General features: G+C 32.1%; 4 protein-coding genes across 5 annotated transcripts; 2 read left to right on the forward strand and 2 right to left on the reverse strand.

Annotated features, from left to right (window-relative positions):
* The first annotated feature begins 1,171 nt into the window (after window positions 1-1,171).
* On the forward strand, window positions 1,172-3,472 carry LOC107891708 (glyoxylate/hydroxypyruvate/pyruvate reductase 2KGR). Its single transcript, XM_016816572.2, has 2 exons — window positions 1,172-1,713; window positions 2,845-3,472. Exons 1-2 carry the CDS (start codon window positions 1,288-1,290, stop codon window positions 3,361-3,363), a joined length of 945 nt encoding a protein of 314 aa, XP_016672061.1. The 5' UTR covers window positions 1,172-1,287; the 3' UTR covers window positions 3,364-3,472.
* A 1,452-nt stretch (window positions 3,473-4,924) lies between these two features.
* LOC107892923 (dynein light chain 2, cytoplasmic) lies at window positions 4,925-5,742 on the reverse strand. The gene is made up of 2 exons (XM_016817943.2): window positions 5,258-5,742; window positions 4,925-5,170 (listed from the first exon to the last, which is right to left on the reverse strand). The coding sequence occupies exons 1-2, from the start codon at window positions 5,393-5,395 to the stop codon at window positions 5,024-5,026; spliced, it is 285 nt and encodes a 94-aa protein (XP_016673432.1). The 5' UTR covers window positions 5,396-5,742; the 3' UTR covers window positions 4,925-5,023.
* Window positions 5,743-6,621: 879 nt separating this feature from the next.
* LOC107891706 (uncharacterized) lies at window positions 6,622-9,161 on the forward strand. Of its 2 annotated transcripts, XM_041100472.1 has the most exons (3): window positions 6,622-8,447; window positions 8,583-8,737; window positions 9,034-9,161. In XM_041100472.1, exons 1-3 carry the CDS (start codon window positions 7,968-7,970, stop codon window positions 9,071-9,073), a joined length of 675 nt encoding a protein of 224 aa, XP_040956406.1. In that variant the 5' UTR covers window positions 6,622-7,967; the 3' UTR covers window positions 9,074-9,161. The 2 variants fall into 2 exon arrangements, with proteins under 2 accessions (XP_040956406.1, XP_016672059.2); XM_016816570.2 differs by having other exon boundaries at window positions 7,904-8,447; window positions 8,583-9,094.
* A 1,757-nt stretch (window positions 9,162-10,918) lies between these two features.
* On the reverse strand, window positions 10,919-13,437 carry LOC107892922 (mitochondrial arginine transporter BAC2). The gene is made up of 2 exons (XM_016817942.2): window positions 12,582-13,437; window positions 10,919-11,674 (listed from the first exon to the last, which is right to left on the reverse strand). Exons 1-2 carry the CDS (start codon window positions 12,813-12,815, stop codon window positions 10,994-10,996), a joined length of 915 nt encoding a protein of 304 aa, XP_016673431.1. The 5' UTR covers window positions 12,816-13,437; the 3' UTR covers window positions 10,919-10,993.
* Between the last annotated feature and the right edge of the window lie 947 nt (window positions 13,438-14,384).

The raw sequence follows: 14,384 nt of genomic DNA on the forward strand, positions 1-14,384 counted from the left end.
TATTAACAATAAGTTATAATAATTTTTTTATATTTTTGCTAAAATATCATAATATTAACTAATTTGAACATTATTTAAATACATATTTATTACTTTATAATATCATGTCTAAAATGGACATTTTATTCTTCAAAATCACTTTTTAAAAGCAATGCCAGACACTTAAAATTTTCAAAAGCACTTCTTAAAAGTATTTTTTCACAGCACTTTTCGAAAGTAATGAATAACTGGCCCTGAAACTAGAGTGTACAAAAGAGAAACACCTATTTTTTTCTTCAACTCTTAAAAGAGGGACTATGTGATAATTTTATAGAGTTATGGGACTTTTGGATAACTGTACACTTGATTTTAGTTTAGTAATTTTTTTATTTTGTTACTTAATTTTTTGAAATTAAAATTTTCAGTTGGGCTGTTGTTTGTTGCAAAAGGTGGGCTTGTTTATTGGTCTTATAATAAATTTAACTCTCTAATGTTTACACATTCTATTAATTTGATCTAAATCTAAAACTTTCAACAAATTGACCTAATAATATATCTATTAGAACTAAAATGAAAAATTTTATAAACATTGAAGTATAAATTTGTTAAATTGATTAACTCGCGAATCGGTGCAAATCGATTGAGCTGAACCAAAAAAAAATGTTGAACTTGTTGAATCAATTTTCTCTATTTTTAAATTTTTTATGATTTTTTTAATAATTTATTTAAAGGTATACTACACCTAATATCACTAAATTATTAGTAAATTTACGTTTTGATCACTCAACTTAAAAGAGTTAAAAAATGATCACGAAACTATTCAAAAGTTTTTATTTAAGTGATTAGGTTGTTAAGTTTTTTTTTAAAGATAGTTCAACTAACAAACTCCAAGCAACGATTCGACAATCAGTAAGGTGGATCAATAGCCATTGGCAAGTAGAATACATTAAATCTAAATCGATCTGACAGTCAATGTTATTTAGATTTTTGTTTGCATATTCATAACGTTCAAAGTTGTTTTATAAAAAAATTGAATTGTAGAAGAGAAAAGGAAAGATAGCTTTCAATTGGTACGGTCGGTGTAAACTGAGAAGGCCATAAATAATGATTTTAACAGCCCAGTGACTTAGATAAAAACTTTCAAATAGTTCTGTGATCATTTTGTAACTTTTTGAAGTTAAGTGACCAAAAAGTAAACTTACTAACAGTTTAGTGACCATGAGTGTAGTTTACCCTTCATTTAATTTATAGCAGATAACCTAAAGTCTGTCACCCTCTAGTTGGAAGTTGAAACACAAAAGCACAAACATGAACAACATTGGCGTCCTAATGACATGTCCAATGTCGGAATACCTTGAAAACCAGCTTGAAAACCGATTCAACCTCTTCAAGCTATGGAACCATTCAGCTCCCAAACCCGATTTTTTAAAGACCCACTCGAGTTCCATCAAAGCAGTGGTGGGAAACACCAAAATCGGAGCCGATGCAAATATGATCGATTCATTGCCCAATTTGGAGATCGTTGCGAGCTATAGCGTCGGCCTCGACAAGATCGATTTGGGTAAGTGTAAAGAGAAGGGAATTAAAGTGACTAACACCCCCGATGTGTTGACTGATGATGTAGCTGATTTGGGTATTGGGTTGGCATTGGCTGTTTTGAGGAAAATTTGTGTTTGTGATCGGTTTGTGAGAAGTGGGAATTGGATCAATGGTGATTTTGCATTGGCTTCAAAGGTTCGTTTCTGGGTTTTCCTTTTTTTTTCTTCATGTTCTCATTGTTTCTTTATTGATTTTTGTATTTTTTATCCAATTTACTAAAAATTGTGTTCTTGTTTGGTGGGTTTTAGTTTCTAATTATGAATTTTAGCCCCTCTGCTTACGAAAATTGAAAATTAGTCCGATTATCAATATGTGGAATTGAAATGTTGATTGAACAGCTAATCTTTTATAATTACGTAATCTTCACAAATTTGGAATTCTACTTATTTTCAGGAACATATTGTCTTTCTACTTTTCACGTTTTAAAATTCAGGTACAACTTTTAACATTGTTAAATTTATTTTGTTAAATTCAAGATCATTGTAAGTTCATTTTGTTAGTCTTTTACCATCGTATTAATCGATTGAGAACGAGTTCGAGATTTATGAAATTGGTACCTGGTTTAGATAGATGAGTTAGGCTTTTAATTTGTTAATCCAGTTGTTTAAATTCGTAAACACCGTCCTGTCGGAGTTTTTTCCTTTCCGTTAGTGTTGGACGCCGGTAAGCTTCGATTTTTTGTGTGGTTTGATTGGGTTCTATCAATTTGCATTTGCATATAATGGAACTTACGGATGTAATTATCCTTGCTACGTGATTGGTAATGTTGTTCAATTGCGTCTGTCGGCTTCCGGTACCATTTTGATCGAGAACAAGTTCGAAATTTGTGATATTAATAACTGGTTTGGTTGTAGCTCGGGACTTGGATTTTATCTGTTCTATCTGTTCTTGATTGATTTTGTCTTAGTGACCTAAATATGTCGGACAAAAATGTTGTATCAAGTTCATTCCCCTTTGCTGAAAATGCAGATAACCAACAATGATCGTATAGGGAAGTAGGAAAAATGATGAACCGTGGAATAATCTTTGAAAAGAGGACAAAATTGACACACGGGGGGACTAGAATTTCTTTGTTTGCCACTAAGATCTCTAGCATTGACTTCTTTTTGCCTAGCTCATTGGTTCGTTTATCGAGTTCATCCACAATAGGTGCTACATGAAGTCCTTTTCGTGAATTTATATATGAACTCTCTGTACCTAGCTTGAATTAGATCGTTCTCTTCGTTTTTGTTTTTCGTTTTATTTACTATTGTTCGCCTCTTCCAGTTCAGCGGTAAATCAGTTGGAATTATCGGATTGGGCAGGATCGGATCAGCAATAGCAAAAAGAGCCGAAGCTTTCAACTGCTTTATCAGTTACCACTCGAGATCTAAGAAACCAAATACAAACTACAAATACTACTCAAACATTGTTGATTTGGCTGCTGATTGTCAAATCCTTTTCGTGGCATGCGCTTTGACGGAGGAAACTCACCACATCATTAACCGGAAAGTTATTGATGCATTGGGTCCTAAAGGTATTCTTATCAACATCGGACGAGGTGCCCATGTCGATGAACCTGAGCTTGTATCTGCATTACTTGAAGGTCGGTTAGGCGGAGCTGGACTTGATGTGTACGAAAACGAGCCTAATGTACCAGAGCAACTATTCTCACTTGAGAACATTGTCCTAGTACCCCATGTTGGTAGCGACACCGAAGAAACAAGCAAATCAATGGCGGATCTCGTAATAAGCAACTTGGAGGCACACTTTAAATGTAAGCCATTGTTGACTCCTGTTTTATGATTTACATAACTATCGAGACTTATATTGATTGATCATTCTTTGATAGATGCCATTTCTTAGTCGACAGATGATTGATCCGTAGAATCTAAGTTAAAACCGTTTTCGATAATCTTCTTGTTTCTTTGCTTGAATATAAATTATATGCTAATTATGGGTGGTTGTTAGCATGTTGATTTCATTTGCTAGCTTCATTAGACAAATCTCGAACTGTAGTTCTTTCCATTTTCAATAGGGGGAACTAACGATGCGAAATTACACGAAACTCTCCATAAAACTCTGCCAATTCCATTGATAATTTGTCTTCATTGCTATGCCTTTTATGATAGTATCACTTAAATGGACAAAAGAAATGGACTGAGAACTGCAGCACAGATAAAATTGCTTATGTTACCCGAACTGTTTGTTTTCTTAAAATATTCGTGCTTGATACATATTTCAACTTTAAAAAAGTTGAAAATATCCGTGTTAAAACATATACCTCGATCGAACATTAGAAAACTTCACTGTTGAAGTCAAGGGTTTTGCATCACTGTCTATGTAACTCACCTCATGTCTAGAGGTCAAATAAGAATCAAGTTGTTGAAATCAAATGAAATCGATTAGATCAAGAATTGGCTTGGGTCCTTTTCCACTCGTTCGAGAATCTCCTCCCTTCTTCCACTCTATCCCGAAGAATAACTAGGACAAATTCAATCATGTTTTCATGTTCCAATTGAACAATTTCCGTTTTCGATTATTCTCAAAAGAGAAGATTCTTTTACCAAACATCTACGGATCCAATCACACGATTTCATAATAAGAACAAGAGATCTTTCTCGATTAGTCCCTTTGCCTCTTATTTTTTGAGAATCAAAAAGATTCTTTTCAAGTTTGAATTTGTTTATTTGAAATGTGGGGTATAAGAGCAGGGAAAGAAACTTATTGACAGTAATAAAAAGAATTGGTGCCATGGAATCAGGTTTTATAATTTTTAAATTTTTATAAATTTTTAATAATTTATTTAATTAAAAGTGAATAAGAACGGGTTAATTATCAATTCGGTTTTAAAAATATGGATGAAAATCATGTAATTTATGAAATAAAAATATTTAATGGATTTTAAATATTCACATAACTTAATTAATTCACATTGAAAATATAAAATATTAAAATTTGCAATTAGCTGTCATCCCTAATTGAAAAAGATATATAATAATAAGAATCCTGCAATTTGGATAAAAACCAGATTCCCATCATAACCATGACATCATTTATTCTACATTATCTTTTGCCCTATAATATCATCAGTTAAAATATCCTACATCAGATTTAAAATTTAATGTTTGTACTATTATTATTTCTAGTTTTTAATCCTTCGTTTTTTTAATTTTAATTTTTAAGTTGAACGGTTAATATTATTAAAATTATTTTATTAAATTCAAATTTTTACAATAACAAAAAATTTTGAAATTAAAAAAAAACAAAAACAAAAACAAAATTGTTGAAAAGTAGAAAGGGCAATGACACATTTTAACCAATATCATCATGAGATAAACCACGATAGTTGGAAGGAAGGAAAAGATGAGAGAAGCAGATGTCATCATTTCAAAAGTAAAAAAAACACAGATAATGGGTCCATCAAAATGGATAACATTCACAATAAACCATGAAACAGTTGACATCAAGGTGAGGAAGCACCTTTGAAGATAAGGAACTTGAGTCTCTCCAATGTGAAGTAGATGAAAGTCCCTTTGGAATGAGTGAAAAAACACCCAAAATTTGAACCCACCACACATTGCCATCCATTCCCATATTCCCCATCAAACTCCTATCCCATTAATCAAAGCAGGTCAATTTGTTGAATATTCAAAATAGGTAGAACCAAAAAGAAATGGAGAAAAAAAAAAGGGGATACCTTTTTTATGAAACCAGCAATGGATTTGCAGTCAAAAACATCATAAAGATCCAAAGCTTGGGAAGCTGAAGACATAGCTTGGTTCTGCATCTTCAATGGCATATCTGTGTCTTCCACTAATGCTTTTCCTTCTAACATTTTTTTTATGTATCGGGAAAACAGAACAAGCTTAAGTTTGGGGAATCTTGTCTGAACAACTGGATTTTTTTTTTATCTTTAAAACTAGAAAGGATTGGATCAAAATCTGGGTTATAAAGCAAACAAAAAGAAGGTTAAAGAGGAAGAAGAAGGCTTGTTTGGTTCCAAAGGCTTCTTCTTTCTCTGTTTTTTTCTCCCGAAATGGAGGAGAGATGTTAGTCAGATAATTGAAAGCAAATGCACAATTGCCAACGATTTCTTTTTCTATTAAAATCTCCTCGCTTTAAGGGCCCTTTTAAAATCCCTTCGGTTGTTGATAAAGACGACTCCTTTTCCCTCATTTCTCTTTCTCTCTCTTACTTGTGTCATAGTCATTTAAATAGATATGTGACTATTCAATAGTTTTTAGTTAGATAATTATTAAACCACGATAATTGTTTAGGGGCAGAATAAAAATTATAAAATTTTAAAAAATTAAATTAAATTTTTATAATTTTAAGAGAGTTAAAGTATTATTTTATTTTTATTAATTTTAAATTTAAAAAAATTAAAAGATTTAAATAGCAAGTTTTTAATTTAAGGGGACTAGGGTTCATGCTAACCTCTTTAGATTCGCCTCTGACTACTACAACTATTATTTTTACTTTTTTTTCAAGTCTATTTTAGTTAAATCATTAAAAGCATATTCACATGATGGTTAAGTAAATGACATGTAAATTTAAACATAAAATAAAAATAGATTTCATTATAGTTTAAATCGGGCCGGTCGATGTAAAATTTTAGGTTTATTTTTTAGATTTGATTCGACCCAAGAAAATAAGCTTAAAATTTCATCTAACATTGACCCAAATAAAAAATGTTAAACCCAAGTTGGTTCAATTCACTCGTATTAATTTTTTATATAAAAATAAATTAAAAAAATATAATATATCAAATACACTAAACATATTAACATAAAAGTTTCCAAACAAATTGAAAATACATTTAAAAAAAGCTTCATACTTAAATAGCACTGAGAAAATTACAAATTAACAAGTAAAAACCTTTAAAATAGTAGCAAAATTAATAATAAAACAAAAGTTATACAATAATCAAACTATAATAACAAAATAGTCGTAAACAAAAGCAAGGAAAAAATTTAGGAAATTTTATTTCGTCTGGACTTGAGCTAAAAAAACTTACTCGAGACTCTACTTATTTAGAAAACAGGTCTTATTTTTTGTTTAAACTCATTTTTAAGCTATATTTTTCTCAAACTCTTACACTTTTCGGAATGAACTTCGAGTTTAAACGGATGAACCAACCCATTATCTAAATAAAAATACAAAAAATTTCCATGTCATTTATTGAAAAAATAAAATCTAAAACTACTAAAATCCAAAACTCACCATTATGGGTCCCAGGGCCAACCGGTGGCCTCGGATTCTTCTTTTTCCAAACAATCCTTGCCTTTTTCTAGGTGGGTAGCTCGTTCGTCACCTTCCTTTTTGACGTAGTCCGTGCGACCATGGATTTAAAAGTTGGGGTGGAAAAGGACGGTGCGGCGGTGGGAGCAAAATTATTGCAGAAACGAAGCTGGAAAGAGAGGGCGTTGGCTTTTGCAAACAACGGTTTCAGGCAACCACTGGGGTTGGACTTGCACGTTCCCCTTTGTTTTTGCTTTTTCAAGTCTTTTGAATTATTTTTTATTTTTGAACGTTTCCGTGTATGAATGGGTGATGATAAATTGAGAAAGAGTGTATACATTGGACTCTTATGAATTGAAATGTGAAGTGTCAACAAAAATGTATGAACTCTTTGGGTTTACATTTGGAATGTTTTTTGTTTTCTTTGAAAGGTCAATAAAATTAAGGAAAAGAAAGTTTGTTAACAGGAAACCAGGGGGCTCAAGCGGGTTTATATTTGAAATGTTGTTTAACACGTGGGGGACTACGCCGGAGAGGAAGGTGTTCCGACGAGGATTGTTAGGTAGAAGAAGAAGAATCCAGCAAGGCCACCGACGAGTCCGACAGTGCAGAAAGTTGTTCCGGCGAAGGTGATTGTGAGGATTACATGGAAAATTATGTGGCAAAAGAACTTTTCTTTTTCAAAAAAATATTAGGTACTAACTTTAAAATAAAAAGTTCAAATTTATATGTATTTTGGGCCAAATAGTTTTTTTTGTTAAAATATCTCATAAGCCATGTACTTTTTACAAATTTAAAGTTTAGTTCTTATATTTTTAATTTTAGGAATTTACACTTTATTTTTTATATTTCAAAATTTCAGTCTAACTATTAACAGTGTTAAGATTATTTTGTTAAATTTAGGTTTATTACAATGCCAACTTTTTAGTTACATTACTACCCATTGAGTATCTTTTAATTTCAAAATTTCACACCAATAAATTTAACAATGTTAACAATTATACCTGATTTTTGAAATTTGGAAGGTAAAGCGATTAAATTCTTGAAAATAGAAGTATAGAGATTAAATTTCAAATTTGTAAAGAGTAAAGGAACCTATGGCATATTTTACCTTTTTTATCTTTAGGCCCAAATCTAAGGAGTTCGACCCAACTTAAGCAACCATTATGCTAGCTTACGCTCTCTTTCTCACTCTCGCTCGAAAAATTCATTCAATTTCAAAATTTTGGGAAACCCCTCCCAAAATGGACACACCGTCGTCATCTCAAACGGCCACCGCCGCTGACGATTGGGAGCTCTGCAACGACGACGGATTCATATACAAGCGCAAGAAGCGCCGCCTCGTTCTCACAGAACCGGCAGCGGCAGCCGTGGATCCCGAGGAAGAGGAGAAACGAAGGAAAGAGTGGAAGAGGAAAAGTCTTCTCAGAGTAAAGGAGAAGTACAAGAAAGAGATCGAGGAGTGGGAGACTTTGTCGAAAGCATTGAACGCAATGCGAGAGAGGGCTTTAGGATTCCAAATTCAACAGCAAGAAAGGAGGAAACTAAGGGAGACCGAAGAGGAGAGGAGAACGACGTCGTCTTTAGATTCGGAGAAGAAAGATAAGGATAACGTTTTTTCTTTGGTTGATGAGCTTCTTTTGCAGGTAAATTATGGAATTTTAATCAGTTTTTAACAAAATTAAATTTATGTATTAGTATGAATCTGTTGAAAATGTATATGACTGCTGGATTCAAACCCTAAGTTTTGAGTTTCCATTTAAAACATATTTGAAATGCAGGCAGAAGCTCAAGAAATGATAATTCGTGATGTTTTGAATCTGTGTGACATAGCGGAAGCAATGTGTAATCAGCAAGAGGAGCAATTCAAGCAATCTTATTTTGATCTTCCAATTTGGGCATCGCCGCGTGACCTAATGGCTTCGCTTTGTGATGAGTAAGTATCTTTTAGTAAATGTGTATGTTCTTGGTTGTAAGGAGGAACAACATTGAACCTAGGGTGGAAACTCGTGCTGTAATTTATGTAACTTGTAATGTTGATAGATAGTTATGCTCTTAACAATTGGAGCAATCCTATTTTGATATTTTGATTGGCATTGTTTTGTGGTGAGTGATTATCTTTCAGGATAGGTGTATGTACACAATTGAACCTTGTGTGGAACGCTTGTTGTAGTTTATGTAGAACTTGTAATGTTGATCGATAGTAATGTTCTACTATGTTACTTGGACCAGGACTGAGGACTCAAGTGTATGTGTGGATACGAGTATGTAAACAATTGAACCTTGTGTTGAACTCTTGTTGTAGTTTATACAGAACTGGTAATGTTGATAGATACTAATGCTCTACTATGTTACTTGAACTAGGACTCAAGTGTATGTGTGGATATGAGTATGTAAACAATTGAACCTTGTGTGGAATTCTTGTTGTAGTTTATATAGAACTTGTAATGTTAATAGATAGTAGTAATGCTCCACTATCTTACTTGGAATTGGACTCCAGTGTATGTGTGAATACCGAGTATATGTCCAACATGGGAATGTTCAAATTTTTAAAGTTTTTTCATGTATTTGGAGGGTCCTTGGAATCAGATCCCATTTTGTCTGAAAATATATTGGACACTAGTTACATTCAAGAAAAATGAAGAGTGGGAGCAACATAGATGCTGTAAATGGTTATCATGTAAGTTAATATGGTAGTTTCATTGAACTCACCATTTGATGCAGTGGAAGTATGTATAGTCTAATGTGAGTTTAGTTCCTAGAAATTTTACGTATATGTGGAGTCTTATTAAATAAAACTTATAGGAAAAGACTTATAAGCAAAGCCGGTTATTTGAAACTTGTGTTGGGTATATTTTATGTGAAAGGCATGAAAAGCTTCATGTTAGTTTGGGATGTTGCTGCATGGTAATAATAATAAAATGACTGTTTTTTGTTCTGAATTTAGGTCAAGATGGTTTAAGTGTGAGAAAATTGTGTTTCTATGCAATATTTCCGAGTACGATTCTGACACAAGTATGTTCTATTTTTTAATAAGAATTTCAATTGTTCTTTTTGACACAATGTCTAAAATTATATGTAGTTTCTCTCTAACTCATAAATAGGAGGATAATGCGTTTCAACGCATTCAAACTAACGTCCTCTAGCATTGGCAACAATACTCATGCCAATTGAGTTAAGAATCAATCGGCAAATTTACAAAGTAATTTTTATATCTATGTATTTTGTTGTTTTGGTACCAAGGATTGAAATTACATCTTTTGAGTATTTGTTTGCTTTTTTTTTTTTCCTTTTGAATAATTTTTTTTCTTCTGTAATAACCATATGGTTAAGGTAGTTTGTATTTATATTATAATTTTTTTTATAAGATAATAATTTATGTTGCTTAAAATTTTGATATTTGTTATGTATTCATATATTTTAATATCTTTGGTTTTATGTAATCGTGTAGTATCTAATATTCCAATTATGCGAAATAAAATATGATTCAAAAAAGAAAACTGGGGCTTTTATATTTGAGTACCGTAAAAAGAAAATGAATTCCCAAATAAGGAAGATTTGGGATTAATTTTCAATAGGGGGTTTTCAACATTTACGAGTAATCCAATTAATCGGTGATGATGATCATCGTCTTTAACACACACAGGTGTTGTAGTTCTCTTAATATTTTTAACAAACTTGTACTTAAAACTGTTATAAATTTGATTTGAGATAGCATAACTTCAACAAACCCTTGAAATATACTTTCAAAATCCAAAAATCTCCCTCATTCTCATTACTTTTTTCAAAATTTATCTAAATATTTACAAATGAATTACATAATTCATGACAAATTAATCAAAGGTCACATAATTTTATGAAGGGTCATTTAAATTTAATCTAATATATAATTTTATATATGAATTTTGATTTTGTGCAATTTTATATGTGAAATGACCCAATTGTTACAAATTATTAATATAACATCATTTTATGTTTGTATATTACATATATAAATAATTATATTTACCAATATAAAAATAATTTGATATATTTATTTCTTTAAAGTCTATGATTGAATCAAAATTAAATTTTCTTGTACATATTTGAATCACAATCAAAATTTAATGCATATAATTACATCAAATTAAAATTCACGTATCAAATTGTACATCAAATTAAAATTCATATATAATTTCGATATTATTTTAGATTATGATGACCTATCTGAATGTTGTTTCCTTTGTTGATTAATCAAACACCTTATTGCAGTCTCATAAGCAGCAAAGATAGCACCATTCACAACAAAAGCTCTAGCCAAAGTTGTTCTTAACCCTCTCCAAAGAACCCCATGCCCTTCTTGTTTCACACTTTTCTCCACACAATCGATGACGCCGTCATACCCTTTTCTCGATGATGTCCACGACTGAGCCTGCAATCGGGTCTTCACAACATCCAAAGGATAGCAACCAATCCAGCTACTAACACCTGCTAAACCACCCGATATCCACATCGTTTTCAGGCTCTCGTCGCCGGTTTTTCGACACCCGGGATGGAGTTGTTCTCGCATGTATTCGTAGGTCCAAAAGTAGATGCCGTGGGCGGGGGCATCTCTGAGTATGGTGATATTGAAACCCCGAAATAGTCCTCGTATGCCTTCGGTTTTGAGTATGGTTTTAGCGACGTGAATGGGTCCGGTCGGGGAGGTTTTTTTCGATAATTGGAGTCGAATTTTAATGAGTTCAACTGGTGAGACAATCAAGCTTTGTATGGCCCCGGTTCCAACTCCTGCCATGGCTACGCCTTTGTAGGATGGGACGGAGTCAGTATTAGCAAAAATGGATGAGTCAAATGCTCGTGAAAGTATAGCGTATATTTGGAAAACCAAAGCGTTCTGTCATGTGCAAATATCATCAATGAGATCCCTTCGTCAAAAAAATTTAAGAAAGATTTCAAGAAAGTCGATAATCTCTATAATAGTTATTCTCTATAACAACATTTTGTTATAACAATCAAGTTTCTTGTAAAACGTGTTTTTTATGTTTTTTTTAATATCCTAAAACATTTTTCACTTACAACAACAATTACAATTATAAAATATAATATTTATTAAATTAGTTCTCTATAACAACATATTATCTAATATTTTAAGTAAAATTATAGCAATGTCTATTAACTATAATTTATTAAATAAAAAGTATCTTAATTAAAATATCATTTCAATAAAATGTTTAGATTTCACATGAAAAAAATATACTAATTATACTTTTTTAAATGAAAATAATCTTAAAGGTGGAATTGAATATATCAATTCAATAAACTATTAAATTTTCTAATTAAATATTCTATTATGAATTTGGAACATCATGAACTTATAAATTGATTACTAGAATTTAATAAATCATGATAAATTAATTAATTTAACTTCATAACTCATATTGATTAATTAAACTTGTTAGAATTATGAACCTCATAATTAATGTAAAATAAAATATGCATAAAAACAATAATGCCCACACTTACTATACATCTTTTAATTTTATTGATTTGATTTCTACTTGTTTTTAACATAATTTCTATTTTTTCTATTCGACGGAAATTAATTACGTGAATTATATAGCAGGTTTACAACAATAATCTTCTATAACAAGATGTTATAGGTGTATAACAACCACCTTTTTACAACGAGCAAAATCTTAATAGGCAAATAAAACTATTATAAAGAGGTGTTCTAATCTCTCTACAACATAACTTATGATCCAAGAAACAACAAAATTGATTGAATGGATTAGAGAAGAAACCTGAAAAGTGACCGATGCCAATGGTGCACCCATGCCTTTATAGAGGGCAGCAGGTCCTTCCTTGATGACAACCTGCCGTAGGATGCTAAAAGCTGAACCCGTATTCGAGCTTTGTTGTCGGATTCTAAGGGTGTCGAGTGGGTGGCCGGCGATTGTGCCGGCAATGCCACCGAATCCTCCCGCCACGAATTCTCTTCCCCAATTACTTGCAAGCAAGTCTTGCCAGAAATCCATTAAATATCCAAAAACAACCAAAAGATGAAGCCTTTTCTCTTGTTTAAATCCAAAACCCCCCACCACTTCTTATATTTTCATATTTAATATACACAAGTTAGCTGTATTCTTTATTTCTTGAGAAAATGATTAAAATCATTTCGTGATTATTGTAATTCTGGATTTAAGGAATGCTGTTGAAATCATAAACTTAAATCTCTAATGGTTTATCTGACTTTCTGCATTATCTTTTAGGACCAAAAAAAAAAACACAAAGTGGGAAGAATGGAGAGACAATGATTTTTCGTTTCGGTTTTCTGTTGTGTGTGTGTGTGTGTGTGTGTTACAAAAAAGAGGAGAACCGGAACAAATGCCGCAGGTTGCTTAGTAGGAAACGGCCAACTGCCTCCTTTTTATTCTCTCCATTACCAGCTTGCCACGCCTCCCTATGTTCTACACTTTCCCATCCCCTGGGGCTGGGCGAGGGTCGAGATAAAACATTATACATTATTAGGGTTATAATATAAAGGATTAAATTGAATTACTAATTTTTACAAGGGGCCAAGAAAAATCACCATTTTATCCAAATGTTGGGCTTATGATTTAATGTTTTCATAAGTTGTTCAACCTTCTTTGGGCATTTTTTATTATATATATAAATGTTTTGGGTTAGGATTATGGTATTGTACTATTATAATTTGAATTCAAATTATTTATAGAAAAATAAATGCTCCACCAATAAATTATAATTTAAATTTTGTTAGGCAGTTTTTTTTACAATATTATATTATATATCATATTAATTATGTAATAAATACTATTAGTGTTACTTATTATTTAAACACGAAAAAAAAACTTCAACTCCAATAGGTTAAACTATCGTTCAATGTACTAAATTCGATTCATTTAAATTAAAATTATGAAAAAGTCTTCAAATAATTCAGATTAGATTGGATTTAGTTCGATCCAAACTTGAATAAAATCCATGTTACAGTTCAATCTGATTCATGGATATTTCTAATGAAGTTAACTCTAATGAATGTACATATAAAGCCAATTAATAAAGTAAAATATGTTGATTGAGTTTTAACTTAGTTGGTACCGTTGTTGTTGTAACAACTAAGACAACATGATTTTACACATAATTAAGCATATTGTTGCACCTAGCAACGTCCAACACATCAGTTATACCCCTTAATCTAGCCACCAACACTGTCCCTCAAGACCCCGCTACCAACTCTGGCTAGTCTATTAGTTCCGACCGCACCATCGACTTGTGCTATAGGCCATCTGCCTGCATTCCGATTTGTTCGAGGTCTCATTACAATTCGTCTGGATAGCAATGTTTTGCCCATGAGAGGCTTCTAGCAACGATGTACACGTATGAAGTGTCTTCAGGTCAATCATTCGTTTGTTCCTCCTCTTCAACATGTTCTCAACTATCCAATCCGATGAAGCTGCCGAGATGCCAGGTTCCATATATATGCATTCTCGAAGTACATGAATAATGCTCTCTTGCCCGCTACCACATATAGTACAAGAAGCATTATCAACTATTCCTCTTCTAAACCCTTCCGTATTTGTCATGTA

The sequence above is a fragment of the Gossypium hirsutum genome, chromosome D09 (assembly GCF_007990345.1).
Source record: "Gossypium hirsutum isolate 1008001.06 chromosome D09, Gossypium_hirsutum_v2.1, whole genome shotgun sequence".
In the NCBI taxonomy this organism is placed as follows: domain Eukaryota; kingdom Viridiplantae; phylum Streptophyta; class Magnoliopsida; order Malvales; family Malvaceae; genus Gossypium; species Gossypium hirsutum.